Genomic DNA, 24,245 nt, shown 5'->3' on the forward strand with positions numbered 1-24,245 from the left:
CTTACTAACAATTTTAAACAAGTGGAAGTTTTTTAATGGAATGGTGGACCACATCACTTGTCCACCATGTGGATCTTATAATTTCTCCCGGTGTGGATGAAATGAGTGCCATTTCATTCCATAATTGTGAAGATTCACACATTAATCTCCTTAAAAATTTGTCTTCATATTTTAAAATAAGAACATATATTTCCTATTTTAGCTAGTCACTTTTCAAAATAGCTATATGATCCTCAATTCATTCCCCCAAAATTCTTATTTTATTTATTTACTATTATTTTGCCTTGGTTATTGAAAAAAAAAAAAAGTGAGAAACATAATGAAAATTAAATAAAGAAATAACCTTTTTAAGTTAGAATATAGATTTTTTTTTTCAAGAATAAAAAGGATTTAGCTTATTTCCAGTACTTTTTTAACTAGAGATCTCATTTTGTTTTAAAATCGCTTGAAAAGAACAAAGCCATGCGGAAACTTCGGCCCCAAAGCAGACAAACTGCTTGTGACCTTGGAACAAATCCTTCCCCACATACATAATAGTAAGTGTTAGTAGGTTTTAATCTCCACTTTTTATTTAGTTAGTGAGTGATGTGACAGTTTCTCGTTAACACAAAAAGATATTCCAGTTACAAAAGTACGGGAGGTAAGTTAAACCCAAATAAAAAATACGTAATCTTATATGAATGTGATGATGGAGAAATTGAGAGCAGTAAATCGATCGGTGGTGCTGGTGGTGTTAGCGTTGTTTTTCTTGTGTCAAGCAGGTGTTGTTTCGGGGAAGCATCATGTGCATTTGCTCAATGCAGTATTCAGGGCTTTGAATGTAACTGTGATTATTTTTTAATAATCACAGTTACAAACTTACAATTAGAGATTTATAACCAAAAAAAAAAAAAAAATGTTATGTCATATGGTGTAGCATTTCTATATTAAATAATTAATATAAATAAAAAACTAGCAACCTAAATGTAAAGATATGGAAATTAAAAAGGAAGATAAGAAGTTAGTTAAATACTTAAATATGAAATCTCACATTAATAAGGAGAGAGACTCATTTATTATTTATAAGTATAGTGATTAAATGAGCTAGAATATATTGGAGTAGATATTGAGTCAAATACGTGCATAAGGGGGAAGGGAAGGTTATCCTTTACTGAGTTAAAATTTTTCAATGCGTCTAGTTGAGGCCTAACCAAACTGAATTGAAGTTAAGCTTTTTTTTTATACGTAGAATTTACCACATTTGATCTTTCAACCTATTTGATTCTTCTAGAAATGAAATATAAAACAAGCGTATGAATGAATAAAAAATGTATTAAATAATCAAGATGAAATGAGTTTATGTGCATCACGTTACGATCTTTTATCAACTTATTTGGGTTCATTAATACATATAGGTGGATGGAAGAGTATGATTTTCCACGGCCACACTGGGAATCTCATCTCTTATAGAGGAAAATCGTTGCAAATACAATCTAAAATATGACATATCTTTAGGCTAAGGAGAAAAAAGGATTTAGGATGAGTTTTTCTCCAAAAGTGTTTGTTAATTAAAAAAAAAAAAAAAAGCTATGAGGAGTTATGGTTGTAAAATAGAGTTTTGAATTTTTATAAACGCCCCTTTAGACTCCCAAAACGCTTAACCAAACGGACCCTAAAAAGAAAAAGGAAAAAAAGACACATTAATTAAGAAGTCAAGAATCAAGATCATGAACTCTCTTAATGGATTCAATAGTCTTCTTCTTTTAAAAAAAAGAAAAAAAAAAGAGGTGTCCAAATTTGGTATGGATAGAATGTAAAACCCATGTTTTACATCATTCAATAAGAGATTGTCACATCAATTTTTTATTTAAAAGTTAAAACTCAATACATCCTACCAGACATAATAACATTTCAATAAACTCACAGTTAAGTTGGATTTTCATATGGATATTAGAATTGATTGATTGTATTTACGCCTATTCTTTAATATGTAATATAATGATGTGGCATGTTGGGATTGAAGAGGTAAAACTTAGGTTTTACGCCACATTCTTATAGAATTTAATCTAAACAGGAAGTTTATGAGTCAGCCAACTATTGTAGTGAAGATTCCATCTCAACTTGGCTGAAGCAGCTTGTTTCACCAAAACCTCTAAAAACTTGTATTCCTATTGATTCCTTTTGTTTTTTCAAATTAAAAATTAAATAATAAAAAAATCAAACTTCTCAGCTACATTTTATTTAAAGCATGGGTTTTTAAATAAAAATGTATAAGTTTTTGACATTACTTTCTTCAATATAGACAAACACAAAAATGACAGACATAGAACATTAATTTTTTCATGAGGCAATAAGAATGAACTTGTTCCAATTCAACAATCAAGGTTAAGGGCCCGGTATGGAATAATTCTTAAAAAGAGAACTACAAGAATGTGACACATGATGATTGCTAGTTGAAAATCCCAACCTACCTTGGGGTTTTGGCTTATCAAGTTTAGTGTCCATCCTTGAGGACAGTTATCTTCTCTTTTTCTTTTTTGTGAGAAACCTTTAGGACAGTTATCAAATTCTGTTTTGGCAACAAAAAGCCATGTGAGATTACCACAGTTGTTAAATTGCATTAAGTTTTGTATTCTTAGTATGTGGGAAGCACCTTGCTTTTGTTACCAAAAGGGTGCCTTGGGTAATTGTGTTGATGATGAGTCGATGACTGCCAAATATATCATGTATATGGCTTTATTAGTGATGGACTTGGAAACAGTCTAAAGTTTCGTGACACATTTTTATGTAGCTGCGGGAAAGAGTAATACAATATACTAATATAAAGCATAAAGATTGGAAGGATAATACCATGATTACATTTTAGATCTTTATACATTCTTGAATATAATATTCCCAATGAAAAATTTTAATTTGACTCAGTGTCATGAGGTACAGATCAGTATAATCTCCTTATTTATTTATGATCCACTCGAAAAGCTTGGCAAAGATCTGATAAAGATTAGATTAGATAGAAAAGTTTATATGTATAGCTAATATCCTTTAGTTGCAGATTTGCAGATAAGTGGGTTTCACCTTTCTTTTTTTTTCTTTTTTTTTTTAATATAAGAAAAGAAATATAACAAAAATATCGAAATGTAGATGTGTAATATCTACTTCAAGATTTTTTCTGCACACCGACTCGATTACTTTTTAGTTTTTAGCTTTATATTTTATTTTTATGTCAAAACTGTGATAGGGATTAGAAAGAGAGAGAGTGAGTTTGTTTGCTTGTGTGTGTGTGAGAGAGAGAGAGAGAGAGAGAGAGTTATATTGAGTGAGTTAAGGACAGAAAGTAAGTCTAGTATGGAATCCAACATTGATAAGGACATAAAGATGCCGTTTGGGGTGGGCGTCTGCGTTTACCAGTTTGCATTTTCAGATTTTTTTTTTTTTTTTTCCTACGTGTGAATAGTGACATCACATGAGTTCATTGTGTAGGAAACAAAAAATCACTGTTCATCACTATTTACAGTACTGTTCACGCACTAAAAAACTATTAAAAATAGATCCTACGGTACTATTCACACATTTAAAAATTATTTTACTACAGTATTTTCAATTTTTAGTTTCAGTAACAATAAGTTCAATCCAAACGGATTCAAGTGACATAAAGTCATTTATTATTTATAGGTGGAAAGCATATTTTAGTCTCTATATTTTCAGGCTATTTCCATTTTAGTTCCTGCATTTTATTTTTACCGTTTTTAGTCCTTATCCTGAAAAATGTTTCCCGTTTTGGTTCATGCCATTACATTAGAAACGGAGAAAACTGACGAGACAAATGACAGGAATAAATAATACTAAATTAATGTCCACATGGCCTAAATTAATAATAAAAAATATTTTTTGACATTAAAAATGCTTCGTCAACATCTAAATTAAAAAAAAAATTAATTTATTAATTTTAACTAAATAAAAAAAATTTAAAACAGAATTAAAAACTAAAAATCATATGAATTGAGATCTAAATATGTCTTGAACAAGAACAATAAATATGAATTGAGATCTAAATATGTCTTGAACAAGAACAATAAGAACACAAACTCAGATCCAAAAATACAAACCCAGAAATTAAATAAAAATAAATAAATAAATAAAAAAAACCAAACCCTGAGGTTTAAGTGTATCTTGAACAAGAAGAACACAATTTCAGATCTAAGAACAAAGAAAGGAAAAAAAAACACCCACATACACACACACACTTTCTTTCCTTTGCTCAAACTCACTCAAAAAAACAACACCCAGATCTCAAATGTAACAACACCAACAACACCTCTCTCTCTCTCTCTTCTCTCAAAAATGCCATCCCAACAACAGCAATAGTAAGAAGCCAAGAACCCAAATCCAATCCAAAAGCCATGAAGCAAAACACAAGATCTCTCTCCATATCAACCTACCTAGCAATGGTGGAGCTAAAACAAAAAATCTTGACTTCTCTCTCGAAACTCTCCGACCGCCTGTCACGACGCCATTGGCTCGCTCTCCAGCCTCTACCTCAAGGCTTTGAGGTTGCTCCTCCCGCCGCCGCCACTACAGCCGCATCGGAAAGAGCTGGCTAAGAATCAGGCGAGGAACCAATCATTACAGGAGAAGGAGGAGGAGCATCATCGCCATTCATCCCCATCACCGTTGGAGTCTTCCATGCAAACTTCGACTTGGTACCACTCGCTTCCTAATCATTCTCCGCCATCACCATCCCTCCTCTGATCGAACCTAGAACCAAAAAAAAAAAAATCCCACCAAAACTTCTCTCACTCGCAGCTGCTAGAGAGAGAGTGAGTGAAAACAAACCCAAATTTTGGGTGTGGCCTATTATGGTTATGGGTCTTTGATGATTTTGTTGGGTTTGAGAAAATGGGAGCTTTGAGATTTATGAATTTGTATTTAACCAAGATCTCGCTCTGTGATTAAAACCTAGATCTTTCATCTTCTTAGTTCAATCTCTTGATGTCTAGTTTGTTCTCTCTCTCTCTTTAACCCCATGGCCAATCAGTAGTGATTGGGTGGTCTATTGGTCCAGATCTAAAAGAGAGAAGCATAGAGGATCTGGGTGTTTTTTTTCGGGTTTGTTAAGGATCTGTGGCCAATTTGTGGGTTTTTTTTTTGTTTTTTTATTTTATTTCTGGGTTTGTGTTCTTGGATCTGGATTTGTGTTTTTGTTCAAGACACACTTAGATTTCAATTCATATTCATATGATTTTTAGTTTTTAATTTTTTTTATTTAGTTAAAATTTTTTTTTTTTTTTAATTTAGATACTGATGTGGCATTTTTTAATGTCAAAAAACATTTTTTATTATTAATTTAGGCCACGCGGACATTAATTTAGTATTATTTATTCCTGTCGTTTGCCACGTTAGCTTTCTCAGTTTTGATGTAACAGCAGGGACTAAAACGGGAAGCGTTTTTTCAAGATAAGGACTAAAAGCGGTAAAAATAAAATGTAGGAACTAAAATGGGAATAGCCTGAAAATGTAGGGACTAAAATGTGTTTTCTGGCTTTTTTATAAGTGTAGTGATTAAATGAGTTAGAATGCATTGGAGTAAATATTGAGTCAGATACATGCACAAAGGGAAGGCAAAGGGAGGAAGTTTTTGAAAAAGGTTATTGAGTTTAAATTTTTCAATGGGCCTTGATGAGGCCTAATCAAAATTGAATTGAAGTTAAGCTGAAGACCTGCTTTGCAATTAGTTTTGATAAAAATTCTTAGGGCAAATTACAACTTATCCACTTATGGTTTGGTTGAAATTTAAGTTGACTACCTGTGGTTTAAAATTTGACGCTTTACTCACAAGAGAATTGACCGAAATTTAAGTTGCTTATCTATGGTTTGAAATCCCATGATGCAAGTGTTCCTCTAGATTCTTTTTTATATTATTTGATCTTGTATTTTTATGTTTTTTGGAGGAGAGAGACACAAAAGTGGAGCAAAATTACATATTTAGCCTTGTTTTTAATAGAGTTGGGTTATGTAAATTTCACTAAGCTAATCTCAGGTGGATAAAGTGTCAAATTTCAAACCAGAGGTAGGCAGCTTAAATTTCAATTAAACCACAGGTTGATAAGTTGTAATTTGCCCAAATTCTTATAACAAATCTGAAGTTTATGTAGAATTTACCGCATTTGATCTTTCAACCTATTTGATTCTTCTAGAAATGAATTATAAACAAGCGTATGGATGAATGAAAAACGTATTAAATAATCCAAGATGAAATGAGTGCATGTGAATCACATTACGATCTTATCAACTTATTTGGGTTCATTAATAATTATAGGTGGATGGAAGAGTAAGATTTTCCAAGGCTTATGGAGAAAAATAAAAGCTATCATGTGAAGAAGGAAAAAATAATTTAACATGTGAAATTAAAAAGTCTAATAACAGTTTATGAGTCAACCAACTATTGTAGTGCACTTTCTCAAAAAAAAAAAAAACTATTGTAGTGCAGATTCCATTTCAACTTGGCTAAAGCAGCTTGTTTCACCAAAAACCCTAGAAAATTGTATTCCTTTTGTTTGTTCAACTTAATTTTTTTTTTTTTTAAATCAAACTTTTCAACTACATTTTATTTAAAGCATGGTTATATAAATAAAAAGGTATAAGTTTCTAGCATTACTGCCTTTAATAATATATAGACACAAAAAAAAATTAAAGACAACATTAATTTTTTCATGAGACAGTCAGAATGAACTTGTTCCAGTTCAACATTCAAGGTCAAGTGCCCAGTATGGTATTATTCTTAGTGTCCATCCTTTGTATAGTTATTAAAATTCTGTTTGGGTGGCAAGAAAAAGCCATGTGAGATTACCACACCTTCAGCTGGCGATAGACAAGACCTCCCCAAATAGAATAACAAGGAGAAGCCTAGTCTAGCCCTGCATCATTAAATGGAGAGGAAGTAGAAGATGATGAGTAAAGAGGCTGCATATCTGGGCAGAGTTACAGAAATCCTCTTGAGAAGTCACAGTTCTCCCACCTGCTTTTGTTACCAAAAGGGTGTCTTGTGTTGAATATGACTGCCAAATATATCATGTACATGTGGCTTTATTGGTGATGGACTTGGAAATGGCCTATAAAGTTTTTTGTCACACTTTTATATAGTTGTGGGAAAGAGTAATACAATATACTAATATAAAACATAAATATTGGAAGGACAATACCATGATTACATTTTAGATCTGTATACATTCTTGTTGACCATACTTGACCGAGTTTGTATTGTGACACAAAACCAAAGCTTTGTTGTTTTTAGAACAAACTAATCAAATACACACTAGGCATATCTACAACAACAATAATAACAACTTAAATGTTTCATCTAACTTAAGTGAAAATGGGAGAAAATACTATATTAAATGGCCAGACATCTACTACACTATCAACAAATTCCATCAGCAATTACTTGGAAATCTTAGCCTTCCTATCAGCAGCTGCAGCTTTAGCAGCAGTCTTGGCGAGGGTGGTAGGTTTCAGAACACTTTTAGGGTTGAATGCCTTTCGGATCTTAAAAGCAGCCCATCCAGTGCCTATAGCATGGCCAGCAGCATCAAGCCCTTCACTTGTTGCATGACCTGCTTGTTCCCCATACCTGCAGGACAAACATCATCCAAATTCAAACTCTAAATAGTTAGAGACGCATGATGACCCACTTTGTAAAACATGTTGGGGATGAAAACGTAGTCCCAATATTTGTGGCAGAAATACATAAAAGTTGGGCAAAGCAAAGCCGAAAGTGATTCACAACATTACTAAAGCATGAATGCAAGAAAACAAACTTTGATTGGTTGTCATTTTTTCCTTCTTGAGAAAAACATTGCTCACCAGTTACGGTATTGCTAATGTTAATTGCCCCCAAATGATATCGCTTAATGCGTCTATAAGCTTCATTCTATTTAACTCAAGTCTTTACACATTTGCTTAATTTATACCTACATTCATAATATTTATAAATAAATAAAAACACATCTGCTTAATTTACCTGTGGGAGACAAGTTCAGTAGTCACAGAGGATGATTTTGACATGACATTTCTTCCAGCAACTTCAACAGCGTCACAGACTTTGCCTATTTACAAGGAATTAGAAACATAAATAATACAAACTAAAAAATAAATATTTTAACTTGGAAATAATTTATTATTAAGAAAGAATTACCAATAGAAGCATTGATATCACATCTTTAGAAAATCAATGCTGAACATATTCATTGGAAGTATTCATTGCAAATGAGTTCACATCACTCGAAAAGTGGAAAGTTTTGTTGTGTGTGTGTGTGTGTGTGGGGGGGGGGGGGGGGGGGGGGGGTGCGGCGCTGTGGGTTTTGGGTTGTGGGTTGTGGGGAACGTGGGTTAAGGGGAGCTAAAGCTTTAAAATATCCCCCATTCAAAAGCTAACAACAGTTTCAAAGATCTTTGTCACTTTCATGCTAGTCTGTAGGAGTTTATTAGTTCCCAAATTGGGAGTTATATCCCTATTAGAAAAGGGATGGTATCCACAAGCCTATAATTATTATGGACGACAAAAATTTGAGTTTAGGTTAAATTAATAATCTGGTCCACAGACCATTGGATAAAGTTTAATTTGGTCCCTTAACTATTAGTTATGTCAATGTTGTCACACAACTTTCAAGATCAAGTCAAGTTCATCCTTACTTTTGTCTCAAAAAGAACTTTAAAGCTAAAATACACTTTTGGTCCCTCAAATATTTAAAAGGTAAGTCTATTTTTGCTGGAGTGACATTCTTTAACTAATATGGCATTAATTAAATATTAGTGTAAATCATACTTTCAGTCCCTGATATATAGGATAAATTTGATTTTGAAACCTCAAATTTAAAAAGTGAGAATTATCTAAAATATTTAAAAGGTTTAGAATTTAATCCCTCTGTCAATTCTTCTCCAGATGCCGGCTGCATTTTTCTCTATTAAAATTGTTTCAAATAAGAAGATTGTCATCTTGGGTTTTGCTTTCAAGAAAGATATCTGTGACATAACTGAGACCCCTTCAATTGATGTTTGAAAGAGCTTATTATGTGGCAGGGGACAGCTAAAGCATATATGGCACACAGGTCACTGAATACCAGATCCAGAGGGACCTCACAGTGGAAAAAGTTTACTTGGGATCATCCCATTCACCTCTAGCCACCACCGTGAAGCATAGTTTAAATTTCTAAAGAAAGATGTGGCCAGCAGCTGGAGAAGAAAAGAAAAAAGAGTGGAGGAGAAAAATCTTGAAAAGAAATGAGAGAAGGAAAAAGAATGAAAATAAAGGGCAAAAGTTATATACAGTACCTTATGTCCTATACCTTAGATTCCCCATTATAAATTTAGTCATGTGGCTACTTAACAGAATTCACTAAATGGTGTTAAATGTTTAAAACTATTTCTATTCTCCTGTGAGAAAAACCCAGCCCTTTCTCTGTCACTTCCCCTGAACTCAAGATGCAAAACTCTTTCAGCCCCCTTGTCTCTTTGCTAGAAATCAAAATCCCACACCATCTTGAACAGAAATCAAACAATTTTGGTACGATCACTCTAATAGAAGTGGTGGTAGACTTAAAATTCGCCTCAGAGGTGGAACCCCAAGATATTTGTTGATACAGCCGTAAGAGAACTTCCCAGATGGAGCAGGTATCCTAACTCGTTGCAAATGGAGTCCAAAAATTCCTTCAGGACTGTATACTCTTGTGTCATCTTCTCTTCCTCAGAAGTAAAGAAATTGATTTCGCTAGTACAATCGCAGACCTTATATAGAATTTGGGTCTAGAAAAATGGTCCAAGGTTCTGTACGTTTTGTACTAATAGTTAAACTGACTAAACTCCCATCTTTCCAATAATTGACATTGTTGTCAGGCATTTCCACGACGATGACACCTTTGTTCCTTGTCCTACAAAATCCAAGAACATAAAAAGCAATCCACAAAAATCCCTTATTCCAAATCCACCATCCAAAATTCCAAATCCAAGGACCCTAAAGTGATTCAACAAGTCCCCCTTCTCTTTCAATGAAGACTCGATTTTTGCCCCTTCTTCTTCTTTCACCTTCCAATTTCGATCTGTCAATGAAAGTTTTGGAGTTCCGCATTTGATTCGAATTCCATGGCCGCCACCACTCCTGTTTGATTACTTCCACTAAAAGTTCTTGATTTCTGTTCAAAGAGGGCATGGATTTGTGATTACTAGCAAAGAGAGAAGAGGCAGACTGAATTGAGAGAGAAAGCGTTCATAGCAAATTTGTCTTTATCAGGTTTTCTCACTGGAAGAGTAGGTGTTTTAATGGGGTTAAGTAATTTTGTTATGTAGTCACATGACATGAGGTACTGTATCTAAGTTTTGCCCAAAAATAAAAAATGTCAAATTAACATGATGTAAGCAACATAATAAAAAAGGGACAGAAATTGATGGAGGGACTAAACTAGTAACTTTTAAATATTTGAGTGACCTTGTCAAAAAATATTTGACCAAAATTGAACTGATCTCATGTTTCACAGACCAAAAGTATACCTATAGCTATGTCATTATCTATTCAGCATACTGTTAGCCATGCTAACAAAAAATGGATGAAAAATTAATTAAAAGGACTAAATAGTTCCTTTTCAAATATTTGAGAATTAAGTGACCAAAATCAAACTTACCCCATATTTCAAGGGTCAAAAGTAAAATTTACCCAAACTTTAACAGAATTATTTGAAATTGGTGTTGATGAAAATAATTAAGAAGTGTGCATGTGACATGTGCTCTGTTCTTTGCCAGTGTTTAATATATTGTTTTCCAAACCATACTTGCACAGAATGATAAAAACCATCTAATATAATGAAACAGTAAAATATATTAAACCTGTTCGGCAAAGGAAATCTGAAGACACATGTAAAAAATTGAACTCAGCAGAAAAAGTATTATCAATAAAAATAATCAAATAAAAAGTACCAACGGAAGCATTGTTATCCAATCTTTAAAACTCAATGCTGAAAAAAATCATTGGCTACATATTGATTGCCAAGGAGTTCATACTTGGTAACACAAAATGATGGGAAAAACAATACTCTTTAGATGGGGGGGAGGGAAGACAAAAATTTGAAATGACCCTCATTTGAGGGCTCAAAACAGTCACAAAGATCTTGTTGGCTTTCATTCTAGTTTTCAGAGGTCTCACTATTTATTAGAATGGATAATGAGCGTTTTGGGTTTTTTTTTTTTTTTTTTTGGGGTGTGTGTGTGGAGGGAGAGGAGAGTGAAGTCCAGATGGGAGGAGAGTAGATAGGGGAGGGGAATGGTTACTCCTCAACCATGTTTGGATTGTTACTATTCTACCTTCACACCTGCTCTTACCTTTAATTTCTCTGATGGTGGTTAATAGTTTTCTGTCCAAAACCATTCTTATGCATACGACATTTTTTTTTTTTTTTGATAGATAATAAGAGTTTTATTGATGAAAAGGAACAATGTGTTTACGATTGTAAACTCACTGCTCTTGAAACAAATACAATCAAATCAAAAAGAAAGTCTAATAGAGATAAGGAAATCAGACAAGGAACTACAAAGCGTAAGACCCCAAATACGAGACCACTCAAACAAAGTCCTAGCCAGCAAGTTCTTCAACATATCTATGGGTATTTCAATGTCCTCAAAAGTTCGGGCATTACGTTCCTTCCAAACTAACCACATAAGGCATGCTGGTACCATATTCCAAACCTTTGAGGAGTGAGTTCCCAACCAATTCCTCCAAGCAAAGGGGTTATAAGATGTTGTATGCATGCTTATGCATACAACATCTTATAACCCCTTTCCTACACTAGCAATAACCCATCACCTTTAAGCAATCAAAAGCCAACCCACCAACCTTAATACATGTACAATACAATTCAACGAATATCCCTATCCTATTTAACATTAACCCATCACCTTAAAGCAATGTAAAGCCATCCCACCAACCTTACTTCATGGATGGTTGATTCAATTAAACAGATATTTTTTGGCAACACAGTGAGAACATAGTTCCAGCCAGGAACTAAAGTACAACAAGAATATTTAATGAAGTCTATCAAAGCAATGACAAGCCATGAACAGAAGGGCGAAAAACCAGTACCATCCACTCAATTCACGTGAACCATAAGAGGAGATAAAAAACCAGAACACACATTTAAATCGTCTAGAATTGAAATTAAACGGCCTGTCATCCTCCTTTTTTTTTTTCTCAAATCTACCTTCAACACCCTATTGCCCCTTTCCTCCAGTTACAAATATTTTCCCTTTCCAGTTTCCACACACATCATGTGTGCCACTCTGCTATTTTGTGGTAATCAAATAGGAAGCAAGGTGAAGCAAACCCACATTAACTTCATAGATTTTATAATGCATCTATTTATGAACTTTTGGATTAAAAGCTGTTTGATAGAGTAAAAACAGCCATTCAGAAAAGAAATATATGCTAATATATTATAATATATAACGCAAGGGTTTGAGAAGATCAACATACTAAATCCATCTAGGGAAGCAAGCACAATCTCCCCTGGTAGGTAGCCAAAAAACTTCTTGCCCACTTTTGAATTTGCCACTGAGCCTGTTATAAATCCAGAGACTTTGACAACCCCAGAGAGGACCCCAGTTGCAACTTTCTCTGTCATTTTGGTCACCCTCTTAGCCCTACATAAACAATCAAAGCCAAAAAAACAATCTTTAAAATTTTAATCAATACTTGGCAACTACACCCAGAGAGAGTATCACAGCATTTAAGTTTCTTTTCCCATTTTCAACTAAACCATTTCAAAACTTTACCACCTATCAGTGACATAGCTCCCATTTTCATTTCAACCACAAACATACATATATTTCTACATAAAACATGCCCTTAACCAATATAAAAAAAGACCAAAACAAGAATTTCATTAACCACCACAGTTTATTGTTGATTTGTACTCATTCCCATACCTTTTAATCCGCTTCAAGGTTTGGGGACTGATCTCGGAATTGGAACCCGGACTCAACCTTTTCTTCATAACATCATTCCCCAACCTCAAGCTCTCTATCGTGACATCCCCGCACCACAAGATCCCCTTGATCAGTTTTCCCGAACCCGCCGCGATCATCTTCGCAGTAGTGCTACTGTAATCCTCCACATTGGGCGCCAGCGTAGTCCAATACGCGGCGCACTGCTTCTCCATCCGCTCTTTCTTCTTCACAGACTTCAAATCCGCCGGCGAAGTCTCCATCGCCATCGAACCGTCCAGCGCCTCCCCCTTCTTCTTCGCACCGTCCGAAACTCTCTGCTCCGAGAAGCTACTGTAATTCTGCAAAATCGAATCCAGGTCTTTCAGAAGCTTTTCCTGCCCCTTGGACGCGATCGTCAATCCGTAATTCAACATGTTATCAGAGTCTTTATCATCGTCGTCGTCGGAATCGGAGGCGTGTTGCTTCGAGGCGGGGAGGCTGAAGAAGTAATGCGAATGGTCAAGCTTGACGGCAGCTTCGTCTTTCACCAGAGGCCATTGGATCTCGTCGGCGACACAGGCGAGGACGGCGACGACGTCATCGTCCTGGCGGAGACGGACGACGGTGAGATCGCCGCAAGCGAGCTCGACGCTGTAGTGCTTGTCGATGAGGTTGAGAATGGCGCCGGGGATCTTGATGAGGACCTCTTCGATGGCCTTCGGCGGAGCCGTGGAAGAAGTTTGGTGGTCGACTGTGGGTTCCGGGAAGAGGTTACCGGCGAGGTCTCGCATATCGAATGAGGGGTAAAGATTGGAGGAGGAGGAGGAGGAATAAGGGTTAGGGTTTGATTGGATCGCCACCTCCGGGTAGAGAGGAGTTTTGTGGGAATAGGAAGCCATTGATTAAATTTTGTGTTGGTGTTTTGTTTGTTACTGATTCATTAGGAATGATTTGAACATGAAAGGGCTTGAAATAAAATGATGATACAGAGAAGCTAAATCGGCGGTTGGCGTTGTGGTTGGAGAGGAAGGTGGGGAACGGAAACTGTAACGTTATAGGACATACGTGGCGAAGTTCCCGCGTTGGAAACGTGGAGGGAACGACAATGTGTTTTTTTTTTTTTTTTGGATTAAAAGACCGACAATGTTTTGAGTTTGAGCAGTTTATGTCTTGCTTGGTACGTGTGTTTAGATATACTTGGGAGGAAAAGTATGTGAAAATATGTGTAATGTTATTTAAAAATTGAAAACATGTATTTAAACTTGCGTACCAAACGAGGCCTTAACCTCCTCGTGAGCAGTTTAACATTCTCGAGTCCTTCCCGCGTGGATATGGTTACCTTTTCATAGCAAATTATTGGTGGTTAATTGTTTTTTTGTTCAAATTTAAACATACTGTTAATATTACTTTTTAGATCCAAAAATAACAACTAGTAACAACCTGCTTAAAAATATTATGAATATAGGATTTCTCTTATAAATGTACATAATATTTTATTTATTTTACTACTCCACAAGAATGTAATTTTCATTCTGAATTCAAATTAGAAAATTATAATAAATATTGTGAAAATGTTATAAATATATCACTCCTCATTGTTATTATCAAATATCAAAGTTATTACTTGTCCTTCTTAAAGGGGATAATATTTTTTTTTTTTTTTTTTTTGAGAAGACAACTATCTTTATTACGAAAAAGAGGTTAAATTAGCTGGGATAAAAGAGAAAATTGATAATGGAACATTCTTCATCCTTAAAGGTAGGGTTGTCCAACAGGTCTAGGACCCGACCAAACCGACTGACCCGAAGCCCATGATAGGTCGGGTTCGAGTCCTTCTCTAGGAAAACTCGAATATTCGGTTTGGGTAGTAGGTTAAGGGTTTAAAAACCTATATAACTCGACCTGACCAAAAGTTTTAGAGTAAAATATATATATAATAGGTCCGTTTGGATTAAACTTATTTTTGCTGAAACTGAAAACTGAAAACACTGTAGCAAAATAATTTTTAAATGTGTGAATAGTACCGTGGGATCCATTTTTAAATACGTGAACAGTGCATACACTATTCATGAACAATAAATTTTGTCTCTAAAAGTCAACATAAGTGGCTTGAAAAAAAAAAAAAAAAAAAAAAAAACGCCAGACGTAGACGCGCAATCCAAACCGCACCATATATATATCTCAGTTCTTTTGAGGTGAGCACGTGAGACTGAGGATGATAAGACTAAAGCACTGTCAAATTGAGAACTACATGCATTTAGAATCTTACATGCAAAAGCAAAAATCAAATCAGCAAAGTAAAAATCAAATCACATGAAGTTCAGAACGATTAAAATTGAAATGGAAATCAGTCTTTCACAGTTCCACACATAAGCCTCAGTCTTCAATCCCATCTCAGACACTGTTCTCAGTATCTCACTCTCTCATAACTCAAAATCTCACTCTCAATCTCAGTCTTTGTTCTCTCTACTCTCAATCTTAAGTCTTTCTAGTCCCAAGTCTCAATCCTTCACTCCATACCCTCCACAATCCACACTCCTTTCCAAACCCTAGTTGTTGCCACAGCTGCCTCATCACCACACTCATGGCTTCACCTCATTTCCACCATGGGTTAAGCATTCTTATGCTCACAGATCAGCTTCTTAGTCTCAAGAGCCTTAGGAGTATTTTCTTCCTTTTTCATCTATCTTTTCCTCTATTTTGAGATATGGGTTTTTCATCTTGGATGTGGATCGGTGGGTGTGGGTATGCGAGAGGTGGATGGGCCAAGGTGGGTGTGGATTGGCAAGGTAGGTGTTGGTTTGCCGAAATGGGGATTGGGTTATGTGGGTAGATGGGTAGCTTAAATGTGGATCAGACTCATGGAGGAGGGTAGCTTGGATGATGGTAGTGGTGGATTGGAGACATGCAGCGGTGGAGCATGGCGGTGAGGTTGAGTGGGAAGAAAAGATGGAGAAAACTCACCATTAAGTGGAGGAAAAGGACGGATTGGGTGGTCGGAGTTGAGCTTCGTTGCGTCGGTGCGTGAGGTGGTGCTGGAGCAGTGCTATTGCCGAGATGGATGAGTGGTCACAGCTGAGCTTTGGAGAAAGTTTGTGTTGAGAGTGAGGCATGTGAGGAGTGACCCAATTCGAAGCCCAAACCCGCCTAACGGACAAATTTGACCCGTTCAACCGATGACCTGAACTACTGGGTTCGACCCATATATCAGGTCGATTGCAGGTCACATTTTTGGTAACCTGACCCAGACAAGTCGAGTCCAGGTCAGGCCCAAACCCAACCCGTGGACAGCCCTACTTAAAGGGGATAAGATGAAACTCTAATATATATGCAAAAGGCTTCATTTTGTTTAATGGGAAAGACTTCATTTATTGATTGTGCATTATCAATGTAAGGGCTAGATTTGCTCCCAAAGCCCAAATAGATGGTCAATGGCCCAAATAGCCCAAAACAATGAATTTGTTAGAGAGTGGGCTTGAAACTGAATTTTCAATGAGTTAGGTGGACAACGATCACAATAGGTTAGTTATTACTAGAAAGAATAAAGCAAGCAATTTTAAACAAGAAAAGTTATCCTCGGTCAAGTCTGAGAAAGGTCTATTCTTATATATTTCTCTGAGACTTATACAAAATTACAGTTCTTGAGTATACAGTGATTTTTCTTTAGATTTTTTTATCATCCTCTTTGTAATGGGGCTCTTTTCTTTTATATTCCCTTCCTTTCTTTCATCTCTGCCCTTCACATGTAGGTCAGATTCTAATCCTCTTGATACTTGTTCCATCAGCACCTTCCTGAAGTCTTTGACGGTAGCTGTAAGGCTGAAAATTACTGTTTAGGTATCACTTTCACATTAATGCGGCCAGGGAGTTAGATGCAGAGCATTCAATGCGGTGGTAGCAACTTTCTTCTCAGATATTTCTCAACTCTCTTTTGTCTCATCCCTCTTTGATGTTTATCCTTCCAAGCAAGATTGCCTGTTGCCCTGTTCTTGATAGATGGTTGGACCTTTGACCTCTGCTCGGCTTAGCCGAGGAGGTATTTCTCCTTGGACAACGTCTCCTGCTCATTATGACCAGACTTCTTCCACGACCCATTAATCTATATGTCTTTGTTAGTATCTATCTGTCCTCAGGCTACTTAACGTTCTCGGGCACGGCTTATGGCCCAATACCTATATCTGGGCTCTTCATCCCTACAATCAATATCACTCAAAAAGGATAATAATTGTATCATAGTTTTCTAAAAAAAAAAAAAAAAAATTCTATCCAGAGAACACTGTTTGTGTTTGTGTGTGTGTTTTTTTTTGGCTTCATCTTACCATTTTAACAAAACAAATTAGTCGATTTTTTTTTGGGGGGGGGGGGGGGGGCTGAATTAGAAATATTAGAACCTCCTGAACCCCAAGTCTTAAGACTTGGGGATGTACCAATCTGATATATACTCGGTTGGTAAATTAGTGGGACAAGTAGACATGAAACCTATGAACAGTGAATACAATCACAATGTTCTTAATCCTATTTAATTAAAGTACAAATTATTTGGCCTCTGGTCTTCTTCATTTCTTCGTCTCCTTAGGTTGTTGATTATGATAGTAAAGATATGTGATATTTTTATGTAGGCCTAGATAAACAAGGCGTTTTTATCTTCTTTCTTTGTGTAAACAAAAAATGGTTATAAGGGAGTGATCTGTATGACTTTCCTATCTAGACGTGACCTTAGTAGCACTTTAACCGCTTTAGGAATAAGATTTCGTATCACAATCACTGATAAGCTAGATGAACATCCTGTAACTAGGGTATAATGAGTCTTACACGCTACTAATAGAGGAACTTGAATCCATGTCCTAAGACATGTTGGCTTAAGCCTTTACCACTGGACCATCCGACGTGTCGTTAAACAAGAACTCATGTCTAAGGCATGTTGGCCCAAATCCTTATTACTAGACCAACTTGTTTGTAAACAAGACATTTAACGTAGTTATTAAATGTGATCAATTTCATTGAGGATAGACAAGGATAAGATTGAACCCATTTTATCCAATTATTCAAAAAAAGATTTGTCAAATTGGATTTTATTTTAAAAAGTACTAGATTATATTAACTGTGATTATGAATTATAGAAATTGAAGTATGATACATGTTAATACTTAATATATTTTAACTAATAAAAACGATTCTCCAAAAAAAAGAAAGGAAAAAAAACTAATAAAAACATTACGGTTTGGATATTTTCTACACCAAAAGTCTCAAAGAGACGTAAGATATCATATGTATGTATTATGGTAAATTATATTAAAGTTTATGCACTGCACACCATCTTGCGCAAAGTGATTTAATATATGTAAGTTTTTTTTTTTTTTTTTTTAGGAATTTAATATATATGTATGTATAAGGACACAATTTGTAGCGACCCAAAAAAGATATTGGGTTCGTACATTTAAGGGCCCTGACAATATCATTTGTAGAGCATGGGCTTGAAAGGCTAGGCCCGGGTCATCGAACAGCGGTCAGCCACAGTGTCTATGGAAATTTGCATGAAGGTGAACCTGACGAATTTAGCGAAACCTTCTTCTAGTGGTGACATGAATGGTTCCGGTTTTTAGACCTCGTTCGAGGAGCTTAATGTTATTATTCTCCTCTTCTAAGACTTCATCGTCTGGGAACCCCTTCTCCATTGGTTCTCCTTCTCTTTTATACTAGCATTTACCCCCCTTTGAGTGTCCACGTATAAGCTCCACTTTCTGGGATTGAGACTTGTCCTATCAGCCCATACCTGGAGTGGTTGGGAGTGGTTGTAAAAGCTGAATAGTATGGTGAAAGGCATGGACCTGTCAGATGCAGAGTTCTTTATTGCGGTATTGGCAGCTTTTTCACTTGGCCTACTCCTGCACTGAGTTCGTCCCTTTCTTTTGGCGTTCTATGGGGTGCTGAGCATAAGATCGTCCTCGGCCATATCCTTGGGCCTTTTTTGGGCTTTCATTATGCGTCCTCGGCAATAGCTCTCCTCGGCTTAGGCCTTGGGCCCTAATGTAAAGTGGGCCGGGACCACAAATTCTCCAGCCCCACAGTATATATAACATGTAAGTTCATGATGGGTTCCAGTTAGCTTAACTGGTAAAGCCTCTGATGGCTATATAAGAGATCTGGGTTCAATCTCCGCCTACACAAAAAACTGATTGGTGTCCTCATGCGACTTACTATTAAAATACTTAATTTATTTTAAGAAAAGCACTATTAAAGTTTCAAACTCTCATCTAAATATTAATATAATTTTGATTTATTTACATATACTTTTTTAATTAAGGCGTACATCATATAGATCAGCATAATACTAGGGTTATGTTTGGATTGAAAAAAAAAAAGAGAAGCAAAATGCCAGACGCAGATGCGCAATCCAAACCGCACCATATATATATATATATATATATATATATCTCAGTTCTTTTGAGGTGAGCACGTGAGACTGAGGATGATAAGACTAAAGCACTGTCAAATTGAGAACTACATGCATTTAGAATCTTACACGCAAAAGCAAAAATCAAATCAGCAAAGTAAAAATCAAATCACCTGAAGTTCAGAACAACTAAAATTGAAATGGAAATCAGTCTTTCACAGTTCCACACACAAGCCTCAGTCTTCAATCCCATCTCAAACACTGTTCTCAGTATCTCACTCTCTCATAAATCAAAATCTCACTCTCAATCTCAGTCTTCGTTCTCTCTACTCTCAATCTTAAGTCTTTCTAGTCCCAAGTCTTAATCCTTCACTCCATACCCTCCACAATCCACACTCCTTTCCAAACCCTAGTTGTTGCCACAGCCGCCTCATCACCACACTCATGGCTTCGCCTCACTTTCGACCATGGGTTAAGCATTCTCATGCTCACAGATCAGCTTCTTAGTCTCAAGACTCTTAGGAGTATTTTCTTCCTTTTTCATCTATCTTTTCCTCTATTTTGAGATATGGGTTTTTCATCTTGGATATGGATCGGTGGGTGTGGGTGTATGGTGGGTGTAGATTGGCAAGGTGGGTGTGGGTTTGCCAAAATGGGGATTGGGTTATGTGGGTAGATGGGTAGCTTAAATGTGGATCAGAACTCATGGAGGAGGGTAGCTTGGATGATGGCAATGGTGGATTGGAGACATGCAGCGGTGGAGCATGGCAGTGAGGTTGAGTGGAAAGAAAAGATGGAGAAAACTCACCATTAAGTGGAGGAAAAGGACGGATTGGGTGGTCGGAGTTGAGCTTCGTTGCGTTGGTGCGTGAGGTGGTGCTGGAGCAGTGCTATTGCCGAGATGGATGAGTGGTCACAGCTGAGCTTTGGAGAAAGTGTGTGTTGAGAGTGAGGCATGTGAGGAGCGACCCAATTTGAAGCCGAAACCCGCCTAACGGACAAATTTGACCCGTTCAACCGATGACCTGAACTGTCGGGTCCAACCCATATATCAGGTCAGTTGCGGGTCACATTTTTTGGTAACCTGACCCAGTCAAGTTGAGTCCAGGTCAGGCCCAAACCCAAACCGTGGACAGCCCTACTTAAAGGGGATAAGATGAAACTCTAATATATATGCAAAAGGCTTCATTTTGTTTAATGGGAAAGATTTCATTTATTGATTGTGCATTATCAATGTAAGGCCTAGATTTGCTCCCAAAGCCTAAATGGATAGTCAATGGCCCAAATAGCCCAAAACAATGAATTTGTTAGAGAGTGGGCTTGAAACTAAATTTTCAATGAGTTAGGTGGACAACGATCACAATAGGTAAGTTATTACTAGAAAGAATAAAGCAAGTAGTTTTGAACAAGAAAAGTTCTCCTCGGTCAAGTCTGAGAAAGGTCTATTCTTATATATTTCTCTGAGACTTATACAAAATTACAGTTCTTGAGTATACAGTGATTTTTCTTTAGATTTTTTGATCATCCTCTTTGTAATGGGGCTCTTTTCTTTTATATTCCCTCCCCTTCTTTCATCTCAGCCCTTCACGTGTAGGTCATATTCTAATCCTCTTGATACTTGTCCCATCAGCACCTTTCTGAAGTCTTTGGCGGTAGCTGTAAGGTTGAAAATTACTGTTTAGCTATCACTTTCACATTAATGCGGCCAAGGGATTAGATGTAGAGCATTCAATGCAGTGGTAGCAACTTTCTTCTCAGATATTTCTCAACTCTCTTTTGTCTCATCCCTCTCTGATGTTTATCCTTCCAAGCAAGATTGCTTGTTGCCCTGTTCTTGATAGATGGTTGGACTTTTGACCTTTACTCTGCTTAGCCGAGGAGGTATTTCTCCTCGGACAACGTCTCCTGCTCATTATGACCAGACTTCTTCCACGACCCATTAATCTATATGTCTTTGCTAGTATCTATCTGTCCTCAGGCTACTTAACGTTCTCGGGCACGGCCTACGGCCCAGTACCTATATCTGGGCTCTTCATCCCTACAATCAATATCACTCAAAAAGGATAATAATTGTATCATAGTTTTCTATAAAAAAAAAAAATCTATCTAGAGAACATTGTTTGTGTTTGTGTTTGTGTGTGCGTGTGTGTGCGTGTGTGTGTGTTTTTTTTTTTTTTTTTTTTTTGGCTTCATCTAACCATTTTAACAAAACAAATTAGTGGATTTTTTTTTGGGGGGGGGGGGGGTTGGGGGCTGAATTAGAAATATTAGAACCTCCTAAACCCCAAGGCTTAAGACTTGGGGATGTACCAATCCGATATATACTCGGTTGGTAAATTAGTGGGACTAGTAGACATGAAACCTATGAACAGTGAATACAATCACAATGTTCTTAATCCTATTTAATTAAAGTACAAATTATTTGGCCTCTGGTCTTCTTCATTTCTTCGTCTCCTTAGGTTGTTGATTATGATAGTAAAGATATGTGATATTTTTATGTAGGCCTAGTTAAACAAGGCATTTTTATCTTCTTTCTTTGTGTAAACAAAAAATGGTTATAAGGGAGTGATCTGTATGACTTTCCTATCTAGACGTGACCTTAGTAGCACTTTAACCGCTTTAGGAATAAGATTTCGTATCACAATCACTGATAAGCTAGATGAACATCCTGTAACTAGGGTATAATGAGTCTTACACGCTACTAATAGAGGAACTTGAATCCATGTCCTAAGACATGTTGGCTTAAGCCTTTACCACTGGACCATCCGACGTGTCGTTAAACAAGAACTCATGTCTAAGGCATGTTGGCCCAAATCCTTATTACTAGACCAACTTGTTTGTAAACAAGACATTTAACGTAGTTATTAAATGTGATCAATTTCATTGAGGATAGACAAGGATAAGATTGAACCCATTTTATCCAATTATTCAAAAAAAGATTTGTCAAATTGGATTTTATTTTAAAAAGTACTAGATTATATTAACTGTGATTATGAATTATAGAAATTGAAGTATGATACATGTTAATACTTAATATATTTTAACTAATAAAAACGATTCTCCAAAAAAAAGAAAGAAAAAAAAAACTAATAAAAACGTTACGGTTTGAATATTTTCTACACCAAAAGTCTCAAAGAGACGTAAGATATCATATGTATGTATTATGGTAAATTATATTAAAGTTTATGCACTACACACCATCTTGCGCAAAGTGATTTAATATATGTATGCTTTTTTTTTTTTTAGGAATTTAATATATATGTATGTATAACATGTAAGTTCATGGTGGGTTCCAGTTAGCTTAACTGGTAAAGTTTCTGATGGCTATATAAGAGATCTGAGTTCAATCCTTGCCTACACCAAAAATTGATTGGTGTCCTCATGCGACTTACTATTAAAATACTTAATTTATTTTAAGAAAAGAACTATTAAAGTTTCAAACTCTCATCTAAATATTAATATAATTTTGATTTATTTACATATAATTTTTTAATTAAGGCGTACATCACATAGGTCAGCATAATACTAGGGGTATGTTTGTATTGAACTTATTTTTGCTGAAACTGAAAATACTGTAGCAAAATAATTTTTAAATGTGTGAATAGTACCATGGGACCCATTTTTAATGAAAAAGTTGTTGAAAAGTGGAATTTGTGGGTCTGTGAACAGTGTACGGGTACACTGTTCATCGTGAAGAAGTCAACCTTTGCGGTTACTGTTTATGAACAGTGCATGAACAGTAACCGCATTACTCCCTAAAACGCGTGAAAACTAAAATAAAAAGTAAAAAAAAGCCAGAAAATGTAAGCGCAGATTCTTAGCAATCCAAACGGGTACTAGTTGTAATGTAAAATTGAGTTTTCTCTTGACATGGCTATTGTAGTCAAAAAGTTGATAGTTGGTTAACGTGCGGGGAACATATAAATATTCTAATTTCACGTCACCCTTTCTTCACAGCTTCGTCTCCTTTAGCTTCAGCTATTTCTCTCTCTATATATACCTCCATAATCCCTAAGCCAAAAGCAAATTGGAGAATCATTAGGCGTGGGTTACTAGACAAGAAAAAAAAATTGACACATATTTCACTTTTTAGTCCAAAAGTCTGACCATTTCATCGCCAAAGTGTGAAACCAATAAAGAACCAGACATGAATCATAATTGTGTTTTTTTTAAGTGAAGGGAAATGTTAACAGGTGTTCTAAAGGCATTAGTTAGTGAATCATTAATGTAATTTGGAATGTAAATTATTTGGGCACAAAACATTCTAGACATTTGGAAATTGAAATGTATTCTTTTGGCATTTATCATAAGCTTAAGTTTTTTTTTGAGAAAGATCATAAGCTTAAGTTGGTAATGTATATTTATTTATATGGTGTACTTAAAATTTTGGTGGTTTAAACTAGATCATTTCTTGTATTTAGTATGGTATTTTTTTAGCTATAAAGTGGATGTGAAAAGCAAAATGTAGGAAAAATTTATGTGCTTGAAAAAAGAAAAAAGAAAAAAAAAAACCTATAGCGGCTGTTTAGAAACTGCTAGTATAGGCTATATGAGAAAAGTATAAAAATTCCTATTGCAGTATTTTTTAAACCGCAGGTATAGGTTAGGCCTATTACGGTGATTTTAAATTTCGAAAAACTGCCAATATAAAGTTAAAAAACCGTCGGTAAAGGTTGTATTAAAAAAATATAAAAATGTCTATAGCGATGATTTAAAATCGCTGGTATAAATTCAACCTACTACGATAGTTTTCAATTTCTAAAAAGCACAGATATAGGATTACAAAACCACTAGTATAAGTTATTCCAGCAGTTTTTAAAAAGTGCAAGGGTAGGGTTTCAAAACTGCGGAAACCTATACCGGCGGTGTAGGTCAGCTAGACCTATTGTCACACTCGTTAGACAATGCT

General features: G+C 35.8%; 1 protein-coding gene across 1 annotated transcript; it reads right to left on the reverse strand.

Annotated features, from left to right (window-relative positions):
* Positions 1–7,119: 7,119 nt before the first annotated feature.
* LOC126690582 (protein EARLY-RESPONSIVE TO DEHYDRATION 7, chloroplastic) lies at positions 7,120–14,076 on the reverse strand. Its single transcript, XM_050385784.1, has 4 exons — positions 12,943–14,076; positions 12,491–12,657; positions 7,997–8,081; positions 7,120–7,606 (listed from the first exon to the last, which is right to left on the reverse strand). Exons 1-4 carry the CDS (start codon positions 13,839–13,841, stop codon positions 7,417–7,419), a joined length of 1,341 nt encoding a protein of 446 aa, XP_050241741.1. The 5' UTR covers positions 13,842–14,076; the 3' UTR covers positions 7,120–7,416.
* Positions 14,077–24,245: the final 10,169 nt, after the last annotated feature.

Source organism: Quercus robur, chromosome 6 (assembly GCF_932294415.1).
Source record: "Quercus robur chromosome 6, dhQueRobu3.1, whole genome shotgun sequence".
Classification (NCBI taxonomy): Eukaryota; Viridiplantae; Streptophyta; class Magnoliopsida; order Fagales; family Fagaceae; genus Quercus; species Quercus robur.

Bases quoted from the DNA above. Each gene is read 5' to 3' on its own strand.
- LOC126690582 (XM_050385784.1), bottom strand. From the start codon at position 13,841: ATGGCTTCCTATTCCCACAAAACTCCTCTCTACCCGGAGGTGGCGATC. The intron at 12,658-12,942 runs GTATGGGAATGA...TTGTTTATGTAG, and splicing joins ACCTTGAAGCGGATTAAAAG to GGCTAAGAGGGTGACCAAAA. The intron at 8,082-12,490 runs GTATGTTGATCT...CCTTGTAAATAG, and splicing joins TGCTTCCCTAGATGGATTTA to GCAAAGTCTGTGACGCTGTT.